We start from the raw sequence: 24,577 nt of genomic DNA, 5'->3' as shown, positions 1-24,577 counted from the left end.
GATTTCCCACGTACCCCTGTTCCCACATATGTATAGCCTCCACCATTATCAACTACTCAGCAGAGAAGTATATTTGTTACAATTGATGAATCTACATTTACACTTCATTAGCACCCAAAGTCCATAGTTTACATTAGGATTCACGCTTGGTGTTGTATGTTCTCTGGGTTTTGACTAATGACATTATCCACCATTATGGTATCACTTAGTTGGAATCAAAGAGTATGTAGCCTTTCAGATTGGCTTCTTTCACTTAGTAATAAGCATTTAAAGTTCTTGCATATCTTTTCATGGGTTGATGGCTTATTTCTTTTTAGTGCTGAATAATATTCCATTATCTGGATGCACCAGTTTGTTTACCCATTCATCTACCGAAGGGCATCTTGGTGGCTTCCAAGTTTTGGCAATTATGAATAAAGCTGCTATGAAACATCTGTGTCCAGGTTTTTTATGTGGACACAATTTTTCAACTCCTTTGTGTAAATACCAAGGAGTCCGATTGCTGGATCGTATAGTAAGAGTATGTTTAGTTTTGTAAGACACTGCCAAACTCTCTTCCAGAATGGCTGTACTATTTTGCATTCCCACCAGCAATGAATGAGCATTCCTATTACTTCACATTCTTGCAAGTATTTGGGGCTGTCAGTGTTTGGATTTTCATTTTTCTAATAGGTAGGAGCATTGTCTTTAATTGGCGGGGGGGGGGGGAATAAAGGAAGTAACTCAGATATTCATTAATATCAATAGAATGATCTTGATTAAGCATGGTCAGTCCCTGAACTAGTGTCCTCCCGGACTGGGGAGTGCAGCGCGGGGCGGGGACTCGCAGAGAGGAGAACAGCGCATCAACCCCAGCGGGAGGCGCGCAGGTCTCGGGATGCGGAAGGCGGGCAGGCGCCGCGCTCCTCTCCGCCCCCACGAGCAAGACGGTCACGTGCAGCGGAGGGGCTGACCTCCGCGGGCGGGCCTGGGAGGGGCGCCGCGCAGGTGGTTCAGGGTCGCCCGAGGCTAGGCGCGAGGCGGGCGCTTGCGCAGCGCGGGGCGGAGTGCGAGCCGGGGCCGGAACCGCCGCGGGTCGGGAAGGGCGGGGAGGAGCCTGGGAGCGCGCCGGCCGCCGCATGGGGAGGGGCGGGGCGGAGCCGCGGCGCGCGCGCCCGTCGGAGGGGGCGGGACAGAGCAGCCATTGGGCGCGCTCAGGTTGGCCGCTGGGAGCGTGGGGCGAGCGTGGACCGCGGCGCGGCGGTGCGATTCTTTTCCCGGCCCTTCTCCCCGCCCCAGGCGAGGGCACCGTGTGGCGGCGGCGGCGGGGCCAGCGAGGCCGGAGGAGGCGGCTGTGCCCGGGCATGGTGGTCTGGGGCAACGCGGAAGGTGAGCGACCCCCGGGCCGGAGGCGGGGGTGGGGGCGGGGTGGGACTGGCCTCGCGTCGCCGGGCGGTGGCCCAAGCGCGGGCGGCCTGAGGCGGGGCGGGGGCGGCGCGCCGGCCCGGTCCCCGCGGCCCTTGGTCTCGCGGCCTGTGCGGCCCGCGAGAAAAAAAAAAAAAAAAAGAACTTAAAAATTGAGAGTTGCATATATAATAAAATGGCATGAAACTATACACAAGCATTGTCCCAAAACCAGTTTGCTGGTTTTGATACTGTAATATAGTTAGGTAAGATGTAACCATTGGAGGAAACTGGATGAAGCATACATAGGACTTCTCTGTACTATTTTTGCAACTTCTTTTTTACCTCTGATTTTTTCAAAATGAAAAAAAAAGTCAACAATTTTAGTGCTGTTTTCTTGTAGATGAAATAATGTCCCGCCATGAAAGCAATGAATTACTGATAAAAACCGAGGGCTACATCTCAAAAACATCATATTGAATAAAAAAGCAAATAGCATAAAAAGATATAGTATAAAGCTCAGAACATACAACCTAAACAATATGTTATTTAGAGATACAGCTATGAGAAAATTAACAAGAAAAGCAAGTGAATGATAAGACACAAACTTGAAGATAATGTTTATCTCAAAGGACTAACGGAGGGTATGTGACCAAGAAAAGGGATTCAGGGTCCTCAAAGGTGATTGTAATGTTCTTTTCCTTAAATTTTTATTAATCACTATTTTATAACAACTCTGAAGTCTTAAAAATGTATAAACCTGATCTTTAGCATTTAATAATCACCTTTATTGAAAAGAGTAAAATTAAGTGAAAGGTGAATAAAATTCAGCAACATTAAACATGTGTGCTAGAGCATATAATTATAAGAGCATCTAAGAGAAGATTGGGTTCTAGTTTAAATTCTGGTCTGACTAATTTGGGGTTAGTAGGTTTTGGTCAGTGGTTTTTGAAGGGCGGTCCCTGGGCCAGCAGCATTAGTACCACTTAGATATTTGTTAGAAACGTAAATTCTCAGACCTTCCCCCAGACCTACGCTCTTGGGGAAGAGCCCAGCACTCTCTATTTTAACACAAACCCTCCAGGAGGTTCTGATGTGCACAGACTTTTGAGAGTCACCAGGAAGTTCAACTTTCTCACCCATAAAAATAAAAGATAAAACTAGATCAGTGTTTCCCATAGTGTGGTAGATGTAGTACTGATCATGTGCAAGATGTTTTTAAGTGATAGACACATCACCATTTAAAATTTTATTTATTGTAATGTTTGTTCGACTAGTACAGATAGCTTACCAAACCCATAAGTTCACTGATGTTGTGTCATACATTGCTAAGTTAAAAAGAAAAGAAAGGAAAGGAATCAACTTAATGTAAATATAAATACTAAGGCAAAATAGTAAGGTATGTATAGCAGAAAGTAACACAGCATTGTAAATCAACTATACTCCAATAAAAATTTAAAAAGTAAGGTGATATGAGAATATCACAAAATTCCTGGGGTTAGTTCTTAGGTATTAAAGTTTCGGTAGTCCTGAAGAGGATCAATCTTGAAAATATTTTCCATTCTAAACTTCTGAGACTTCATGTGCTTGCTTTTCTTACAGATCTGCCTCCTTAATTTTGCTTTTTAAAATTCAAGCTAATACGTTAAAAATTTAGTCCACACAGCTTGTGTTGGGAGAGGAATGGCCTGTTAATGTGCTTTTGTATTGGGGGATACTTATCTGAGATTGAAAATTTAACCATAGTTAATGGAAAGTGTGGATAATTCACATGCGAATCATTAAAATTAAATATATTAAGGAGAAATCTGTTTTGAAAACATGATTTAATTTTAGAAGCACTTTCTTTCACTACGTGTAGTATTTATAGTGGAATAGGCAGATGGTTTTATGTAAGGAAATGAGGTTTGTGGACAGTAAGAAACATATTTTAATAATTAGGGATTTAGACTTTGAAAAGTCTATACAAGTTATAAACAGCTACAACATGACCGGCCCTTTTGTTAAAAAGTAAATTGATTTATTTATTTATTTTTGGCTGCGTTGGGTCTTTGTTGCTGTGTGTGGGCTTTCTCTAGTTGCGTCGAGCGGGGACTACTCTTCCTTGCGGTGCGTGGGCTCTAGGCGCGCGGGCTTCAGTAGTTGTGGCACTTGGGCTCAGTAGTTGTGGCTCGTGGGCTTAGTTGCTCCGCAGCACGTGAGATCTTCCTGGACCAGGGCTCGAACCCGTGTCCCCTGCATTGGCAAGTGGATTCTATAGCACTGCGCCACCAGGAAAGCCCATGACTGGCCTTTTTAACTGGCATTTTAAATAGCTTTTTTGCGATGTAGTTCACATACAGTTCACCCACTTGAAGTGTACAATTCAGAGGTTGTGTATAGCCAGAGAGTTGTGCAGCCATCACGGTGCACAATTCTAGAACATTTCATTACCCCAGAAAGCAACCCTATATCCATTAGCAATTATTCTCCATTCCCTCTACACTCTCAACCCTAGGCAACCACTTATCTACATCTTATTTCTAGGGATTTGCCTATTCTGGGCATTTCATATAAATAGAATTTATATTTCATATAAACATGATGATATGTAGCCTCTTGTGACTGGCTTCCTTAATATAATATTTTCAAGGTTCATCCGTATTGTAGCATGTATCAGTACTTTATTCCTTCTTATTGCTGAATAATATTCTGTTCTATTGATATGATATGTCACTTGATGGACATTTGGGTTGTTTGCACTTCTTGTCTTTTATGAATAATGTTGCATGTATGAACATTCATGTACAAGGGTCTGTGTGAAAGTATGTTTTAATTTCTGTTTTATAGCTCGGAGTGGGATTTCTGGGTCAGATGATGACTGTGTTTAACATTGTAAGGAACTGACTGGATCTAAAATGCATTCTCATTCAAAGCAAAATTACAAGTTTGCTGAAAAACTTAAATACATTTCTGTTCTAATTTATAATAAGGTACCAATTTTGTTTGTCAATGGTTTTATTACAGAATATCTCTCTAAAATGATATTTGGCAAAAATCATCATTAAAATACATGTTTTTGAAAACAGCAGCTTACAAACGGCTGTTCTACATCACAGTTTATCGTCATTTATCAAAATTGTCACATCTTCTGTGACATGGTTCTTTCTCTGCATATTTTATCGCTGCCTGTGTCGTTTAGCATTTAGGGGGAAAAAAATGTCATGGAATCTGCTTCCTGAGCTGATGATTGAATTCAGATTGTTTTGGTTGACTTTTACAAATAAATTACATGTTAAGAAACTGATGGTAGTTTTTTTTCTAAAATTCTCGTTTCAGCAATAATAAAAAACATACTTCTAAAATAAAAACATAACATTTTGTAGTCTAGCTGCATCTGACACTTGATATTTTGCTGTGTTGCCCTATTAATATTTTGAAGTTATAAGGAGAGATACTTTTTTGTGTAATGAGAATTTATGTTCAGTAAATTGTTGATATTTGACTTTGTCTTACTTTCTTCTAATGCTTTCCTAAAGGCTTATGTACTAAATTACCTACCTTTAGATTTCTTTTTAGGAAAGGTGTTCAAGATATTTCTTTTTCATACCTACTTGTGAAATGAGGTTTTTAGCACCTCCTTGTTATGAAGGAATATTTCTGAAAAAAATAAGATAAACAACTAAAGGCAGTGAATAACTGAAGTAATAGAGAAGTGGTAGTATAGAAAAAAGATGCTCCTCAGGGAAGAGAAAGAAAAAATACCAGTTGGACTTGAATGGATAAGATTTATTTAAAGCCTTTCATTGCTGCATGAAGGATAAACAAAAAGAGTAGTAAGGCAGCATGAGGCATTCAGTGTCCTTGTAAAGAAGACAAGAAATATCCTTAATCTCTGAATCTATAACTATACGATTCTACACATAGATCAGCTAAAATCATCCTTTGTTTTATTTCTAGTAGGGATAAGCTGTTGTATGCACAATATTGTAATGGATGTTTGTAGTGAAGACTTGAAGCATTTGGATCATTTGGGAAGTAGACTCAGACAGGGTTTAGTGTGTAGAATACTTGTAAGCATGTGCCCTTGGGAACAACATAGTGGGAGGGAGGCAGAGGCGTCAGGATTGGGCAGAAGCTTACGTCAAAGTGTCTCCTTGGCCAGCCTTCCAAGAGAGGTTTGTTGATAGCTTGGATGTGGGGTATGACAGAAAGAGGTGTCAGGATGATTTCAAGGATTTCAGCCTAACTAACTAGAAGGACGAAGTTGTCATCAACTTCATCCTTTGAAAGGAGGTTTGGTGGAGAAGATCTGGAGTTAGTTGGGCCTGTTAAACGTTCGAGATCTGTAAAACATCTATTGGCAGAGGATGAGTTGGTGAGTCCATATGTGAAACTGGAGCCCAGGAAAGAGGTCTGCAGTATACATAAACATGGGGGTGGTCAGCATAGGATAGATGCTAGTTAGACCAGGAGACTAGCTGAGACCACCAAGTGAGCATGTGTAGACTGACTTGAGGATGAGACAGGGCTGAGTCCTGGGACACTTCAGCGCTTAGAAATTGGGGCAAATAGGGGAAACCAGCGGAGGAGACTGGGATGGAGCCCCAGGACCCAGCACACTGCTTAACAGCAGTGGGTAGTAGATGTTTATTTAGTGGATAAATGTCCAAAGGGGAGGGAAAATAACATGGGACAGTGATGAATTTTATTTCTCCAGGTAGAATAAATTAAAAGGTGAAAAATAGGATCAACTGTTATCTATCTCCTCGGTGAATGGGTGGGGAGTGAGTCATGGAAATTAGAATAAAAATAGATGTGTTCTTTTCTATAAAAATAGATGTGTATACATATAAAATAGGAACCGTTCCTTTTAATAAACTGAAGTATTTTTAATGCAGTTACTTTCTTTTAATCTTTATGGTACCTATTGTGCTTGTGTGGCTAATTCTTCGAGCAACTGTATAAAAATGTCCCTTGTGTATAGAGATGAATCCAGTTCTTCAGATTGATTATTTCTATTGTTTGTGAATATGCTTTAAAGTAGCACATTAAGTAGTTGAAACTCATTTGAGAAATTATCCTATATTTGTATCTCTCTTCTTGGTACTAAATGACAGAAGAATTTCATTTATATATTTGCTTCCATATATTTGATAATTTACAGTAGAATTTTCAGTGTTCTTCATGGTTAAAATTGGTACTAAAGGTGATTTGGAAATTGTGTTGAGCATGTATCTTGCTAAACTATAGAAGACAGACATTTTCTTCAAGGATTTTATATTCTAGGTGAAAAAGTTAAAACATTTATGGAAAGGTACATAAACAATTTTCTTGGGAAAATATACAGTTATGTCATTGAAACTCTGAGTCCTGTCTTCCACTGAGCGGGACATTTATTAAAGAATAGACTGAAAGTGGAAATATCTGTAAGCTTGAATTTTGACAGAATGAAAGAAGAATACAAAAATCAAGCTCACAAACTCAGCTGCCTTGATGTGGATGAAGCTTCTGTGAACAGACAGCTACTGTCCTTGAATAATAGTTCACATATCTTTTAAAGTGAATTAAGCTTTGGTTGCATTGGACCTGACCTGTCGGTGAGAAGGAGATGGCTGAGTCCAGGGAGGCGTGTGAGCTTTCTCAAGACAGACTAGAGTCGCTGGTGACTGAGACAAGTAGTGAAACGTTATTTCAAGGGTTGAAATGTGAATAGGAACCAGTGATTTAACAATGCTCATCTCTAACTTTAAGCCTTTTCTTGAGCCAGAAACCTTGGTTTTTTATGAGAGTTTGAGATTCCCTGAAGATACAACCTAGGTTGGACAGTTACCCAGCTCTATTATATATTTAAGCTCAGGAAAGTTATGTGAACTGTGTTACTGCTTCTTGTTTTTGTGAATTTTTGGTCCAGGCTTTCAGAAAGACCTGAGCTGAACTCTAGGACAAAGCTTGTGGTGACCACCATTGCTGTTTCAAGCCACTGTCCTCTGTGTTTCTTTCTGTCATTCAGGAATTTTGTTGTCATAGCTCCTCTATTACTGACGTGTGTGTGTGTGTGTGTGTGTGTGTGTGTGTAGGGGGGTGTCCTTCATTTGTAAATTCTGTAATCTTTGGACCTTGGATGGAGATGGTAAATACAGAAGTCTTAGAATAGAATTGGTCCCAAACTATTTTGAGAGAAAACACAAAGCATATTAAAACTTACCTTTTCAATTAAAGCATAGGGAAACCATTCACAAAAAGGGTGCAGAAGTTGATGCTGTTGTTTATTGTGTTATCTGCTGGTTATAGACCTTCATTTTACGGTTATTTCTCTGAAATGCAGTAAAAAAAAAAAACCCCAAAAACAAAAAACAATGCCTAGCACCATAGCAGCCCCTATGAAATGAGGCATATGCTGTTTCTAAGACTCACAGCATGTTTTTCTGATACTGTGTTTGCCCATAAACATGTTGATGGTAGGTGCTGTCTGAGGCAGGGGCGGTTTTCCTATGGAAATCCTCTCTTGAACATACTGGTTTCTGATTCCCCTTGAGGAAGAATGAAGCTCCTTTTTGCTTCCTTAGCAAATTTGATACTTCAGGTATTAATAACATAGCCAGTGGTTGATATGTATCTTGATGACTTACAGGTCATCATGATGGCTGCTCTGTCATAAGTTGCTGTGGTTTCAGAGCACGTTAGAACTCTACCCAGCGTTTTGAGGTGGGACGGAGCTGAGGTGTAATGAAAGAGAAATTCCCTGCACAGCAGTGGTGATGCCTTAACGATAAAATCATCTTGCTCGGTCTCAAAATCACTGGGTCTGCCAGCAACAGCATTAGATGTGAAGTCTGACCTGGGCTTCCATTTTGATTTTGCCATTAAAAGCGTTATGACTTTGCCCTCAGCACTTCTGCGAGTCTAGAGGAATGTTAATTACTAAATGAAAACAAATTTATGAGATCCTTTTGATGGAGTAGAGTGTAATATCTGCTGAGTGCCCCAATATACATTCAGCCCTCTAGAGGAGAAGACTTATAAGTGGTAAAGAGTAGGCTGCTTTTGGAGAAGGAAGCGTGAGGTGAGATGGCAAATTTGGGAATACGTTTTCTAAGGAAGGCCTTGGAGGAGGCCATCATTCTGTAAACCTGAACTTGAGATACAGCAGTGTCCGTTTTGGGGATAGGAGGTCTCTGGGGCATTTATGATTGGGAGTGTGTGGAAATACTGATTCAGAGCCACGAGACCCTGTGACATTGGCTGCATCTAACCGAGGTCTTTCTCATTTAGGGCCCCAGACTAGGGAAGCTACAGTTATCTTCTGAAAGATAGTAAAAAAGATGATCTTGCTGCTCTTACAGTGAAAGAATCCAAATTTTGGTGAAGAAATGTTTTAGGGACAGGATTGCCCCCATGTTTTTATTTTTTATTTATTTATTATTTTTTTTTAAACAATTTTTTTTTCCAATGGGAATTATTTATTTATTTATTTATGGCTGTGTTGGGTTTTCGTTTACTGTGCGAGGGCTTTCTCTAGTTGCGGCAAGTGGGGGCCACTCCTCATCGCAGTGCGCGGGCCTCTCACTACGCGGCCTCTCCCGTTGCGGAGCACAGGCTCCAGACGCGCAGGCTCAGCAACTGTGGCTCACAGGCGGGCCTAGTCGCTCCGCGGCACGTGGGATCCTCCCAGACCAGGGCTCGAACCCGTGTCCCCTGCACCGGCAGGCAGACTCTCAACCACTGCGGCACCAGGGAAGCCCCATGCCCCCATGTTTTTAATATCACTCTTGACTGATTGTTTATTTCGCTTCTTATTTGGCGAAAAGGATATGGAAGTTCAGGTTGGGAAAATTACTTGGAAGAGTTTCTTAAGAATAACCTCATTAGATAGTTTGTGTGTAGATGTGAGAATAAAGTTTTCTTAGAAACAAATGATTTTCTTTATAGTTCAAATATTTTATTTTCCTTAAAGATAGGAGTAGATTTTATAGTTGGAGACTCTTGCTATTATTTAAGCAATAACCAATAAATGTGAGTAAGTAGCAATTATTTAGGAAGAATGATATAATGATGAACTATTGGAAAATATAAAAACTATAGATAGCATTGTGGAATTGGAAGGGACTTATCACCTGATTTTATAGACAGTTTATCTCATTATTCAGCCTCCTCACTGTAAGATGGTAAAAATATTAGTTGATCCAGAGTTATTTTAAGGAATAAAAGAGAATTTATTCATTCAACAATTATTTATTAAGTGCTTACTATGTGCTGAGGCACATGCAGGTTCAGAGGATGTGTCTGTGTATTAGAAAGAAGAAAATCCTGGCCTTCATGGATTTTACTGACTAAGAGGCAAGAGGCTTTACCCAGTGATGACAAACGTGATGAGGGCTTCCAGTGTGCTCCCTGCAGTGGTGTTTTAGACTGAACACAGTGCCTGATAGTTGTGGTAGAAGAAGACTAGCACCAATGTGTCTTGGATGCAAAGTACACCCATTATCTCATTTAAATCTAACACCAGTTCTATAAACTAGGTCTAGTTTCCCCCCTTTTACAGCTGAGCAATGTTGTGTTCTTTTAGGTCTGTGATCAAATCATGGTTATTAAATAAATTAATGAGTAAACTTGGACCTAAAGTGTGGTCCAAGGTCTTCAGCCAGATAGTGGCAGAGCTGGCACTAGAACTGGTTTTGACTCAAGCTCAGGGCTCCTTTCATTGTACCACATTGCCCCTCAGAGCGTGCATGGGCAAATAATCGTTATGTACCATGGTAGATAGGAAGAGTGCACAGTTTCAGAGATCCCATACTTGCCAATATGAAAATCATTTCACACAGTACAAATAATAACAGTGAAATCAGGGCTGCTGGCATCCTCAGTTTTAATTCCCATCGCTAGTTCTATTCAGTTATCCAGTGAGATGGACTTTGAGCTGTGGATTTAGTGTATTAAGTAATAGGATCCAACTCGAAGTTTTCTCTGGCAAGCTATTGGCTGTGAAGTAAATTCAAGGCTATTCATCCAAAACGTAAGGTGTCCTGAAGTAGATGTATATGTCATCTTGTCTAATGGGTGGGTTGTGTGAGAGATTTTTCTTTCCAAATTGAGTCATTGGAGACCATTGCTCCTATTACTGCCTTTGAAGTCCTGCAGCTGGTGAACCTTTGGTAGTTGAGATTTCTTTCTCAAAAACCAAAAACCAAAAACATGTATTATAAGTATTTGTAGTCTAGTCGTGTGTGGGTTACGTGTCTTAATTAGTAAAGTTCTAGTGAATGTCTTGGGATTTTATAAAAACTTCAGTAATAACAACTAAAAATGAACATTTCTGATCCTTTCTCGTGACCCCATAATCAAATCCAAGTCAGTTTCTACTCTCTGCCTGCTATCCTCCAACTCTGAACCATCTTGAAAATACTTGTTTTTTCTAAACATTGTTAGTTTAGGGAGTTACTTGGAGTGAGAGAGTCTCTTTCCTTTGGCTTCCTTTGGGTCAGCAAAGCAGAGGAGTTAGTTTTGGAGGGTTCTCCTTCTATGCATCATCAATTTTAGTCCTTGGCAACGTCTCTAGTCCCAAAGAAATGATGTGGGACTCCCCACGTCTTCCAGGATTTTTAGAAGGCATGTGATGTATTAACAGTACCTGTGTCTCTTCTGTAATTCATTTGGGCTCTGCAAAATGCCAAAGTGTATCTAATAGAGCAGTACAAGACATGTGCCTATTTTCTTAAAAGTCAACCTTAATTTCGTGTCACTCCAGTCTGCCGCTGGTCTACCCAATAATTAGGATTTTAAGGCTTATGAGTAGTTAGGGGCGCTCCTAGTCCAGAAAGGAGATGCAACTGAAAATATGACATATATTGGCACTACCACTGCAGTGCTTTGGGTTTAAATATTCATCAGACAAAACTAAACTCTATGAAATGAATGCCAGGATAGACCAGTCTCATCCTGATTTCCTGTCTGGAGTCTATTGCTATAAAAGGTGTATATGTTTATAATTCCTATATATAGGAATATTCCTGCTATAATTCCATATATAATTCCTAATTATAATTCCTAATAGTCCCTTGCTTCTGTAGAGCAGTGTTTCTTTCCCAAGCACTTAAATATGTTTGATTTTACCCTTGCACCTGTCTTTTAAGGCAGACACACTCAAGTTGACACACAGTTTTTCTCATGACAGGGACCAGTTGTGATTTATGGCCATTTACAGGATGTCAGTGATGTGGAGAGGGTACATTTGGAGCGAACAAGGCTATATATGTATATCCTTTCACTTGGCAATAAAGAACATGGTAAAAAGCTGTTTTCTTCTCAGTGAAGAGCCCTTAGGCTAACTTCCTATAATGTTCACCTAATGTGTTACTATGTTCAAGTCACCGTAACAAATATTTCTTGAGTGCTTGCCTCCTGCAAGGTATTCCACTGGCTGAAGTGAAAGTTTCTGTGAGAAGCCTGATGTATAGAATTTGGAAGTAAAAAAATGCGGTGTTAGTGTGGGTCTTTACTGCTTTAGTTGAAAAGAAAGTGTTATGAGGTAACCTGTCTTTTCCTTTATGAATTTGGCTTGTTTAGTAAGAAACATATTAACCAAAGATGAAAGGTAGATTCAGAAACATTTATTCACTTTTAATATGAGTATAAACTTTCATTTTCACCAGAAATTCCTGAACACCTTGATTATAATAAAGTACAACCCTGATTTTGGCGTTTAGGGCCAAGGATAAAAGATTCGTAGACTTACTGAAGAGTAGATTCTATGAAAGCACAGACTCCTGATAAACGCTGAGTGCGCTGTAGTCCTCTAGATCAGCGGTCCCTAACCTTTTTGGCACCAGGGACCAGTTTCGTGGAAGACAGTTTTTCCACGGACGGGGGGTTGGGGGTATGGTTCAGGTGGTAATGTGAGTGATGGGAAGCGGCAGATGAAGCTTCGCTCGCTCCCCGCCACTCACCTCTTGCTGTGCGGCCAGGTTCCTGGGGGGTTGGGGACCCCTGCTCTACATAACTGTCCTAAAAGTGGAAGAACCAGTCTTTTTGTTGGTGAGGACCCAGTGGCCTCCATCCTTGTAACTACTGTGATATAACCTGTAGTGTGTGATTGATAAATAATTTAATACTGTTGACAGGGGTATTTGTTGCTTATTTTGTCCATTTGCAAGCAGTTCTTTCTTCCTCATGATACTCCTTGCATTAATAGTTGAGCGAAATGACATGATGAGTCAATAAGACTGCTTTCCCTGTGACCAGAGTTGTCAGGACAAGTCAAGGTCTAATCAGACATTTTCATTTCATTAAGTTGGACTTTTGCCAGAGCCTTTTGGAAGCCAGCATAACACTTGTTCTTGCAGGTCATTGGCCCAGACACAGTCACATGATTACACCTCCATGCGAGAATGTCTGGGAAATGTTGTTTTATAGTCTTGTTTCGGAATAAAAATCAGGGTTCTGACGTTAAGAAAAAGGCTACTGCTGAGCTACCCCAATTCTTTTCCCTACCTCCGATTTCTTCCTGATACTTAGATGGAAGATCTGGCTGTATTCCTTTTCTTGAACTCTGTGTGGCATACTTGGGTACTTCATGTCCTAGTCTTTCAACCTGAGAGGAGGATCCTTCAAGTTTTTGCAGCTTTCAGCTCCATGAGCTCAGTAGGAGTATCCTTGAAGCAAAATAAGAACGGGGTGTTGCATGCTCTTTTTTTTTTTTTTTAATTTCAGATTTTAATGATCAATTTTAGTTATCTATGCAAAGTGATTCATGCAGATCATAAAATTCTTAGAGGAAAAGGAACCCTGGGACAGAAGACATGGGTCCACTGAGGGCGGTAGTCGTGGTTTGCAAATAAAAATTGTGACTGCAGCCAGAAGAAGGAACAGTGGGTGCTGAGAAAGGAAATGACAGATAACCATTCCTAGAGGCTTTATTTGGCTTTTTAGAAATAAGTAAACGAAAAGTTCCCTCTAGTTTGCTGCTTTGAGTCTTCCCTTTGAACACATCATCTAGGCAGAGTTGACATAGATGGTTCTTTTAATTTAAAATCTCTGTAGTCTTCAAACAAGGAGGCCCCATGCAGGCAGTCTCATAGATGGTTGTACATGAATTACCCATCTGTCTTCAAAAAAGGGAGTTTCTGATTTCCTTCTAAGAAAAGGATTTGCAGGATGTGGTGGGAATGAGGTGAGTGAGGCCTTCAACTTCCATGCAGTTGCAGACATTTTGGAGGCAACTTGAACTCTTTGGATCATACTTTAATCCCTGATACCTAAGGATGGCGATCCTAAGTTCAGCATCTGGGTGGTATTCATGAAAGACTTCTGGTTGAATAAGTTAGGAAGGATGCTCATATGAATATGCCCCATCACCTTATTATATGCCCCAGTTTCTGGGCAGCCTGCAGTACCGAGTTCTGACCTGGGATTAGGATGCCTTGTGTGGAGCTAGTGCCACTGCAGCTCTGAAGTCTCATCCAAGATGGTTATTTTCCATGTGCTTCTGAGTAGCTGTTTCTTTGGCTTTCTAATAGCATGGATACTCAGCATAATCACAGACTCCTAGATATGGAAGTATCTGAATGATAATGTAGTCTAATTTCGAAAGAAATGAGATGAAAGAGGCCAAGTGACTTGCTTCAAGGTATCTGGTAGAAAAACTGGTGTTAGAACCTTGGTTCCGTGTTCTCAGTCCAGTGCTGTCTTGCAGTGCACTGAATTTCTCAGAGAAAATGAGACTAAATGCGGTGTTTTTCTGTGTCCTCCTTTGCTCCTGGTACTTAACAGACCTGGAATCTACTCATGTATGTGTCAGGTTTTAGATCGGCAATAGGCTCACTGATTATGGAAATAATTGGGGAGATGTGGTATGTGTGAAAGTTTCAGGTAAGCGAGGCAAGGGGTTGTTGTGGTGGATTGGGAGATGTTTGCCAGTTCAACTCACATTTCTGCAGTGCGTGATGGGACTTGGGGCTCTTCTTTCTGTAGCTTATTAACAGATAAGCTGTTTCGCTGCTGGAGCTGCTGAATCTACAATAGCCTGAATCAGCAAGAAGGAGGTGTGATTAGTCACGTGGACTTAGGCCTTTCCCATTGCCAAAGCTTGATATATTCACATCTTCCACTTTTTTTTTTTCCTTCCGGTTTTACTGAGATATAATTGACATACAGCACTGTAAAAGTTTAAGGTATATAGCGTAGTGCTTTGACTTGCATACATCATGAAATGATTATCACAGTAAGTTTAGTGACCATTCATCATCTCATATAGGTACAAAATTAAAGTAGAAAAAAAGTGTTTTTTTTCACATCTTCTGTTTTTTCCTCTTTGTAGAGGCTCATCACATGGAATGATAGCATGTTTAGTCTTCTGTGTTACACTTGGTTTAGTCCACGTAATTACATGTAATGTAAAATTACATACAGTGCAAATCAGTCAAGAGGCCATCTTTCCTTCCTCCATCTCTGAGACATGGGTGACCACAGGAGGCCCTTCTGTTGACATTTCTTGCTCTTGTCGTGGCCCTGTTGCCAATCAGTCTAAAAAAATATTTTTCTGTGAATTTCTTGTGAAGTTATTTACATGAAAAGTTTTCCAAACGTATGTAATTCAAACTTGATTCTTTGTTTAATGCCAGTGTAATTTTTATGGACTAGAAAAACAATTATATGAATTCTAGATTTTCCCGGGAAATCTATAACATGCAGATCTGAAGTTCATATGGAACCTCTGTCTCCTCGTGAGCCCTAGGCAAGGTACAGTGAGGTTGGAGAGGTGGATAAAGGAAGGAGTGAGTGATGCTTCATTGAGGAAGGTGAGCAAGGTGGCCAGATAGGTTTGTTTCATGACAAAGAGTGTGATTTAAGCACTTGCTTTCTTTTGAAAACATCTCTTTTCACCATCTCCCTATCCTGATATCACAGGAGGAAGGAAAAAACCAAACAAACCTGTTGCCTCATTTCCTAAAGCAGTGATTCTCAAACTTTAATGAACATGCAAGTCACCTTGCCTTTTAGAAGACTGCCGACTCTGATTTAATAGTGGTGGGGCAGTGGTTCTCAAAGTGTGTTCCTCAGAGCAGCAGCTCTGGTTCCGCCAGCCGTGTTAGAACTATAAATTCATGGACCTCGCCTGACCTGCTGAATTAAAATCTCAGAGGATCGGCCTCAGAAACTGTTTCTACACATTCACCAGGTGATTGTTGTGTACCTTGAACATTTGAGAATCACTGCCATTGAAGCTATTCTCTTGGGATTTTCCCAGGCCTCTGGTATTTGCTACTCTGTGATTGGGCCTTGGTATTATTCCCTTGCTATTTAGCAATTGAAACTTTTGGGCAGAGATGTTACTTGAGGCTCCTGACTGGATGTTAGTGTCCAGCAAGTTAACTGGCTCTATTAAAGTATGTTTCTTAGTCCTTCACCACTCTCTCTGTTATAACCCTGATACTTTGTAAAGCAAAGATGCCATTTCATGGAATCATGAACATCAGTACCATGGCTAGACACCATACATAACATGGCGATTGGGTAATACCTTAAAAGGTAGACTGAAAAAGAAACCGACGAAATAAAACACCCCAGAAGAAAATGCTCTTGTAGATTTTCAGGGGTTTTACATGTTAATATCAACTGAGTCCCAATTCACAGATAGTTTCAATCATATTAATAGCCAGTGGGCGTTGTTACCTAGATTCTATGCCTGCTTGGTTCAGATGGGTGCAACCATGCTTAGCAGTGCCTTTACCAGTGTTGCCATTACTGGTGAAGGAAGAGTATTTTATAATAGGGATTGAATTCTCTCAGAAGTCAGTTTTCTTAAGTTATTTGCAAAGGATGAATATACCTCCTACAGTGTTTCAAGAGCTCTAACTTTAATTTTCTGAAAGTTTTATTGATTTCCTCCAAAGGCTATAGCTGGAGAAATACGCACTGTATGTTATTATTTGTCAGATTGTTTACAGGGTCTCCAATATAGGTGGGCTGAGGCTGTGTTTGTGCTTTTCCTCTGGGAGGTTTTTCATCTTAGAGAAAGGATCCATGTGTTTTGTGAATCTCTATAAAGCAATGAGAGGAGTTCAAAATTTATTAGAGATTCGACAAGTGCTCCAAAGAGGGCTATTTGGGCACAAGGTCTAGATGCTAATGTATTACGTTCTTTGAAAACAGCTTAAATATAAGTACATATAAGAACCCTAGTTAAGATTTAAGGGTAATGCTGTAAGATCTCTCCTAAAGGAGTCACAAAAAGTGTTGCAAGTTTGTAACCTTTCCAGAAGCAATACAGTGTATGTTCACCCCTCATTTGCAACTTGAAGAAATTTACCCAGTTTATGCGGAAAATTGAAAAGAAGCAGATGCTTATTCCTAAGCTAGAGTTTTGAAGGCCAACAATTAAAATAAACATGTCTCTGCCAAAACTTGAACTAAATTTAAAAATTTAGCATATAAATTAAAGCTTACTTAAAACTAAATTTATCAAGGAAATACATTTGTTTTGCATTACTGGTTTCAATTATTGTGAAAAGGCTTCCATTTCTATGGAACACTGAAGATTTTTTAAAGTTTCCAACAATTTATTAGACAATTGCACCACTGAAAATGAGTTACGAGTGTCTGGCTTAAATGTATGAACTATTAGCACATCGTTGATGAGCTTAGAGAGAGATGTTAAAGCAGCCATTATCCTCCTGCAGGTTCATGTTCCTATTCCCAGGGGACTGTAAGAAACTGGTTTGTAGACTGAAAACAGATAAAGCTATGGGCTGAGGATATACGTAGCATCTCTTCTCTCCTATTCGTTTGTTCTTTCTCTTGGGAAACTGAATTTTTGGACATTGCTGATGAATTGCTGTCAGGCTTGGGTACTCTTAGTTTATTGCCATAGAAGAAGAGAGAGATTACTTCCTTGTTTGCAGTACCTGTCTGCTCTAGTCCTGTCTGTACAGTGTTTCCTGATTAATATTTCCTAAACACCTACCTCATAACTTTTTTTCATTTACTAAATATTAGTTCTTATTTTCCCAGCTTTCTTGAGGTATAATTGACAAATAAAATTGTATATATTTAAAGTGTACAAACTGATTTGATACACCTAGACATTGGGAAATACTGGTCCTGATCAAGTTAATTAACATTTTCATCACCTCACATAGTTCCCCTCTACCCCCATACCCTTGTTTTTGTGTTTGTTTTTGTTTTTTTTGGTGGTGAGAATGCTTAAAGTCTGTTTCAGCAAATTTCAAGTATACAAGACAGTATTATTAACTACTGTAACCATGTTGTACATTGGATCCTCAGAACTTATTCATATTCTTCTTAAAAGTGAAAGTTTGTACGTTTGACCAACGTTTTCCTGTTTCCCTCATCTCCCAGACCCTGGCAAGGACCCTTCTATTCTGTTTCTATTAGTTCAATTTTTTTTTTTTTTTTTTTTTAAGATTGCACATGTAAGTGATACCACGTAGCATTTGTCTTTCTCAGTCTGACTTTTTCCATTTAACATAATGCCCTCCGAGTTCATTCATGTTGTCACAAATGACAAGATTTCCTTCTTTTTTTATAGCTAAATAATATTCCATTGAATATATATACCACATATTCTTTCTTCGTTCATTGATGGACACAGGTTTCCTTCTCTTGGCTATTGTCAATAATGCTGCAATGAACATGGGAATGCAGATATCTCTTTGGGATACTGATTTCATTTCCTTTGGATATGTATCCAGAAGTGGGATTGCTGGATCATTCGGTAGTTCTATGTTGTAACTTTTTGAGTCACCGCCATACTGTTTTCCATAGTGACTGCACCAATTCACATTCTCACCAACAGTGTACAAGGGTTCCCTTTATTCATATCCTCACCAAGATTTGTTATCTCTTGTCTTTTTTCATAATAAACATTATAATAGGTAGTGAGGTCATATCTCATTGTGGATTTGATTTGCATTTCCCTGATGATTAGTGATGTTGAGCACCTTTTCATATATCCGTTGGTCATTTGTATGTCTTCTTTGGGGAACTGTCTATTCAGGTCCTCTGCCCACTGTTTAATTGGATTTTTTAAAAAATTTTGCTATTGAGGCATATGAGTTCTTTGCATGCTTTGGATATTAATCCCTCATCTGATAGGTAGTTTGCAAATGTTTTCTCACATTCTATAGGTTGCCTTTTCATTTTGTTGGTTGTTTCCTTTGCTGTGCAGAAACTTTTTAGTTTGATGTAGTTCTACTTGTTTATTTTTGCTTTTATTGCCTGTGCTTTTGGTGTCAAATCCAGAAAGATATGGCGAAGACCTATGTCAAATAGCTTACCACCTATGTTTTCTTCTAGAAGTTTTATGGTTTCAGGTCTTACATTTAAGTCCTTAATCCATTTCAAGTTAAGTTTTGTCTATGGTATTCTTTCACATGTGGGTATCAATTTTCCTAACACCAGTTATTGAATAGACTATCCTTTCCCCATTTTGTATTTTGGGCACCATTGTCAAAGGTTAGTTGACTGCATATGCATCCCACATAACTATTTTCCTGAAAACTTTCATTTACTCCTGTTTGCTGTGCCAGGATTCATGGCCCTCAGTTTACTGTTCTCTTTTCATTGATCCCTAATCATCACTCGTCTGCTTCAGTCAGTCCAGTGATTTTCCTTCTTCCACCACATCTCAGGTTCATGCAAAGTGGCTTCTTGGGCAGAGTTGCCTTTTCTTTCTAAACAGGTCCAGTCAGATCATCACATATGACTGCTTGTACATATAGAGGAAGGCAGACTATCAGGAGAAAACTATTTTAGGATTCTATGTTATAAACATTTTAACTAAAAAACTTTTAAATTTAACGAGTTCATGCTTCTTAAAAAGAAAATGCTGAACACAATTTAATCCTTTCCAGGTAAATTAGAGTGACATTATACACAGTAAAAATAAGTTGCATTGTAGTGATTTCTACTAGACAGGTAAGGTATTAAGGACTAGTTGTCTGATCCTACATTGAATAATACATCTTGCAGCTGATATTTGTTTTTATAATGAATGCACACGTGTGTTGGTTTAAATTGCTGTGTTGAGATTAAGGTTCTCAGAAATTATTTCTACATTACCAGGAAGTGGTACATTTGAAGCCTCTCCTGTACCATCTTGAGATTAAAAAAAAAGATAAGAACTTTCTTTTATTTCCATTACTTAAGTTTATTTAAACTTGTGTTTAAAAAACAAAATATCTTCTCAAATTCCCAGTCATATTTCCATGCAGCTTGGTTCTAAGAGTCCTGGAAACAAAGAACAGTATCAGTCCAGGACCTTTGCAGGAAATGTCCTCAAGATCACTAGTGCATCTTAGGATGTTAGCCCAAGGGCCAACTGGGATATCAGGCCACATTGAAGAGATACTTTAATTTGTAAGATTTGTTGTGACCGTCAGACAACATATGTCTTTTGACTCCATTAAGGAATGTGTGAAGGCACAGCCCTACTAATGCTACATTAGCTATCTGTCTTTAACTTTCAAAAATAATTTGAAAGCATTTTTAATGCCATTTTTCAGACGGCGAAAAGAAGTGCAAAGAAGTTAACTTGGCCAAATATAAGTGAAGGAGATGTGATTTTAGCTCGAGAACAAATGCTTTGTCTCATTACTGCTTCGCTATAACAATCAAGATGTGGAGATTTCTAAAATTTTCACCATGAATGTTAAGAAAACACTAGATTGCATGATGTGTTACAGAAACACCCACTAAAATCCACTGAAGTAAGAAGTTGTGAATTCTCTCTGTACTTTGATAAATTCCCCTTGGGAGCACACCGGTTTGGAATCAAGAACGCTTGGTTCTAGTCCTAACATCTCCATTCTGTGGGTCTCAGTTTTTAATATTAAAACTCTCCAAGGTCCCTTCTTAGTGCAGTGATACATGCCTATGGAATTGGGGCTTTTTGCATGCTTTATGAAGTATTTTAGAGCCAGCTGGCCTGGCACTTTACACTGGAGGAAAAAGTAGCCATTAAGGTCTTAAATTTGTCCCGTGTAGTAAAGACTGAAGGTGAAGATGAGAAGTTTTGTTTTCTTAGGTTTTGTTGAAGCAGGCTGCTACTGACTGCTGCCCTGGGATGCTTGGGATTCGTCATAGGGCCGGAGGCTGTGCCTGCCGGTCTGGCAGTGGGCCATCCTGGCGAAGCACAGCACAGGGGCTGGTGTACGCTGCCACGTGAAGTATTAGATAACTGCCCAGAAGAGCTGCCATACATGCAGAGGAGGGGGTATTCAGGGCTGCCCATGGTAGTCATAAAATGATAGATATGAATCTAATCTTAGAAAAGCGAGTTGAACTCCCTCACTTTTAGTTGGGGCTCAAGGAAGTGAGGAAAGTTGTGCAAGTTTGTACCTTTAGTGTGAAAGTTGAGGATGGAATTCGGGTCTCCTGACTACTTATCTAACTCACCACTTACACTCATTTATGCTAAATACCATGCCTCCTTTTGCTCCCACAGGAATATGGTCACTTGGTGAATTTATGTTCATTTATTTCATGTACAACCTGAAATGCCTCTTCTTGCTTATCAAATCAACATAAAGCACTTGAAAATTGGATTCAAGCTTAGACAACAGACACAGTGACGTATTAAGATCATTTTATGCCGTATCATGATGATTTTTAGGGAGTTAATTAATTTCCGCTCAAGGAAGCGTAAACGGCAACTACATGCAGGTAAAAGACAATAGACAAAAAGGTAGCAGTAAATGGTTGCCCTTTGGGTTCCACAGGGCTTGTGTTAGATAAGGTCTTACTTTGCATAGTTATGATGCGGTAAAGAAGTATACTCCCCACTAGTAAATATTTCAGAGATGCTAAATTGGGAAACTGGCAAATTGCAGGTATGAATGGATGAGTACAATGTGCTCAATGAATAAGGAATCAAAAGGAATCAGAAGGAATCGAAAGAACGTAGGCACCTTAAATGTCTTCAGGTACAAAGAAATCACCACAAACGAGACCATGATGGAGGAGAGGTACTGGCTTGTCAATAGATTTGGGTTTGCAGTTTGGAAACCACTCTGTAAACTCCACAAAAACTAATAATTGTGCTAATAACCTTGGTGTTGATAATCATAATCTGGGTATTCAGATTTACTGGCATGACATGCAAATCAGTTAACCTTTCTGAAAATCTAATTCCTCATCTGTGAAGGAGTTGGATTAGAATATATTTCCTGGCTTAAATAACCACTGTTGGACAAAGAATCTTATAATTAGTATCTGCAGCTCTTCAGGAGGAAAAAAAATAACGATAATTGATAACTTCAATGAGTAACTTGATTTCTTTGAGTTATGGGATAGTCATGCTTTTTTCAGTCGTCATAGATACTCCCCATCGCTTAAGATTATAAATATATGAGGCTTGAACACACAAAGGAAACTTAGAGATAGTCCAGCCCTACTCGAAATTTTATTCTTAAGGGTGGAGAGGCCTTGAATTACAAAGTGACTTGTCTAACTGGTTAATGGTGAAGCCCAAAGGACTAACAAGGCTTCCCAGTTCTCCACACACAGGGCTCTTTTCTCCTATAGGAAAAGAGGTAAATAGGTTTTCTTTCTCATGCCAATTCAGGTTGATTAGTAAGGCCTGGCTGTTGAGAAAGACTGTGGAACTGAGAGCCAGGTACTATAGAAAAGACTCATGTTATTGATTAGGACTGTTTGCTAGATAAACAGAACAGGGAAGTCACCTATATGTTTGCCACCTCCTCTCAAAGCTATGGTTTACACATGTTCCTTGAGGTTAAACTTTGACTATTTCTTCTGCCTTGCTTTTTAACAACCATCACTCACAGTATTAATTAATGTTGTCTAAGGTATTTCACTCTAAGAGACGGCCTATGTCTCAGTGGACCAAACTTGGATTTGGTCATTAGGAAATACGTCATTCTCAGTGCTTGGATCCTCATTGGGTTTTCTTGAGCTGTTTTTCATTTCTGACGCTGCTAAATGTTTTAGACTTCTCCATTAGCATCATGTGGCCTGTCTGACTAGGATTTCAAGCTGCCAGGGCAGGACCACAGCTCTGAGTACAGGCTGGCTGTAGTTTTGTCCCTCATGATAAGACCATGGAATACAGTAGGAGAGGAGCGGCAGATACCTTGTCCTTTGTGGTTCCGACAACTTAAGTGCAATTCTTGGCAGCCTAGCTTTAGACTCTGATATGGGCCTTTTCTCGTATGATGTTGCAGGAAGCTTTCTCTTGCTGCTGACATGTTCTGGCTCCTTGGTTTACTCAGAGGAGTGGTGAAGGAGACATACCTCAAGCCAGGAGCCGCTCTGTTGGCCCTTATGCTCTACTTTCTATAACTTTGCAGGATTTTGGAAGAAAATGAGAATATACTCTGGAACTGGAGATACATATACCCACACATAGATTCATATATATATATATATTTTCACTTCTTCAGGTCTTTGTCCTCATTCCTATCATCTGGAATTGTTTTGAAAGAAAAACGCATATTACCCTCATAAGGAACTAGAGTTTAACTTCGGAAACTTATAACACATTTATAAAAGACACAAAGTGTTCTCTCTTTTTAGAACTGTTCAAGTGCAAGTCAGATTTGAGTTCAAATGGAATGAAATGCCTGTTTATTTCTGGAAGCAAGTTTAGTTATTTTCTAGTCCAGATTCTTTGTTTTACAGATGAAAAAATGGAAATCCAGGGTCTAGGAGGGTTAAGTGATATGCTCGGTGGTACATTTCAGAAGAAACAGAATAGGAAAAAGAATCCAGAACTTGCCAATTTTTGGTCTCACGCATTTTATCTCACACCGCACTACTGCCTCTGGGTTTAGAATTACAACAGTTTGGTTTCCTTTTAAACTGATGACTTAGGTTTTTGTTAAGGTTTGATTTACAGTTTAGTAAAAATTTAATACTTATGTTCATTTTGGGTTTTAGCAAGTCAATGCTATTCTAGAGTTTTATTTTTATTTTCTTTAAGCCTGTAATGGGCATTGAGGTCTCCCTGTGGTCTCTGGACTTCTCTCTCGGCTTTGAAGATTCTGCTGTTCCCTGCTCCATCTCAACTTATGCATATTCTCAACCACGGGGGAGTCTGGAACATGCCAGACATTATGGTGAGGCTGTTACAACGCTCACCCCGGTCTAAAACCTAAGCCACAGGAGACACAGACTTCTGGTTCCGCAGAAAGCAGGTGTTACAGGTAAGGAAGGGAGCATAATGTAGAACAGCCAGATTTTAAACAGCTCTGCTCAGATTTCATATTCCCACACTCCCTCTAATTTACAGGCTTCTGTTCACAGGTAGTTTGAAAACCTATCTGTACCAAATTTAAATATTCAGTGACTTGCCTATAACTAATCATACTTGAAATTAAAAAAGCATGTGTGAACAAGCAATAGCACTAACTAGTACTCACAGGGGAATATTCCAGCTATATTACAATGAGACTTTTGGCAGTAAAAGCACTCAAGTACTGTTTCTTAAAATGTAAGGATTAGGTGTTCTTGAGGTAGAAAAGAAAAATCTATTCTTTGCAGATGGAGGGGACAAATGAAATGGATTCACTAGCAGAGTCACTTTTATGGAAATTTGGATCTGTACTGTGAAATTTTAGTGTTTAAACAAGATCAGAGGCCTTGTAGGATGATTTTTTAACATGCTGGATTAGAAACACCGGACAGAATTGATTCCCAGTAAAATGGAAAACGTCCTGAATTAAAAAGGGGCCTCAAAAAAAAACAAAAAAAAAGGAGCCTCACTTGGTAACACTTAATTTTCTAACATGAGTGCTCCAAACTCTTAATAACTATTTTAAAACACTTAATAATTTCATGTAAGATAAATTTTACGTAAGAATAAAAAATGGACAGCGTATATGAATTTGGTGAGACTGAGCATACAATGTGGATTTGCCTTGGAAAACTTGGGCAGTTTTTGAGATTATTGAAGTTGAGCGTCTGTTGCAAGATATCTAAGTGAACTCTCCCAAAGCATTTCCTGGAAGCATTTGCCCAACAAGTAATCTTCAAACAAACGAACAAACATACATACCCACCATTCCTCTATTCCGTGTAATATAATCCATGGACCAACAAGAATAAGCTTATTTTCTACTTGTACAGTTTTTGGGTGGTGCTGCTTTTCCTAAGCTTCTCACCATCTGTCAAGAAATAACTTTCATTGGTCTCCAGCATCACTTTTAACAGCATCATCTTTCTTATTTTTTTTTTTTTT

The 24,577-nt window shown here is 39.4% G+C and overlaps 1 protein-coding gene across 1 annotated transcript in view; it reads left to right on the top strand.

Annotated features, from left to right (window-relative positions):
• The first annotated feature begins 783 nt into the window (after positions 1–783).
• LOC103007546 (ELKS/Rab6-interacting/CAST family member 1-like) overlaps positions 784–24,577 on the top strand; it is a 231,571-nt gene continuing 207,777 nt past the window's right edge. The window contains 1 exon segment of the mRNA XM_057539332.1: positions 784–1,368. Within this exon segment, the coding sequence (XP_057395315.1) occupies positions 1,119–1,368 (250 nt within the window). The 5' untranslated portion in view covers positions 784–1,118.

The sequence above is a fragment of the Balaenoptera acutorostrata genome, unplaced genomic scaffold (assembly GCF_949987535.1).
Source record: "Balaenoptera acutorostrata unplaced genomic scaffold, mBalAcu1.1 scaffold_371, whole genome shotgun sequence".
Classification (NCBI taxonomy): Eukaryota; Metazoa; Chordata; class Mammalia; order Artiodactyla; family Balaenopteridae; genus Balaenoptera; species Balaenoptera acutorostrata.
The sequence above is the reverse complement of the archived record's forward strand: the minus strand, read 5'-3'. Positions and strand labels throughout refer to the sequence as shown.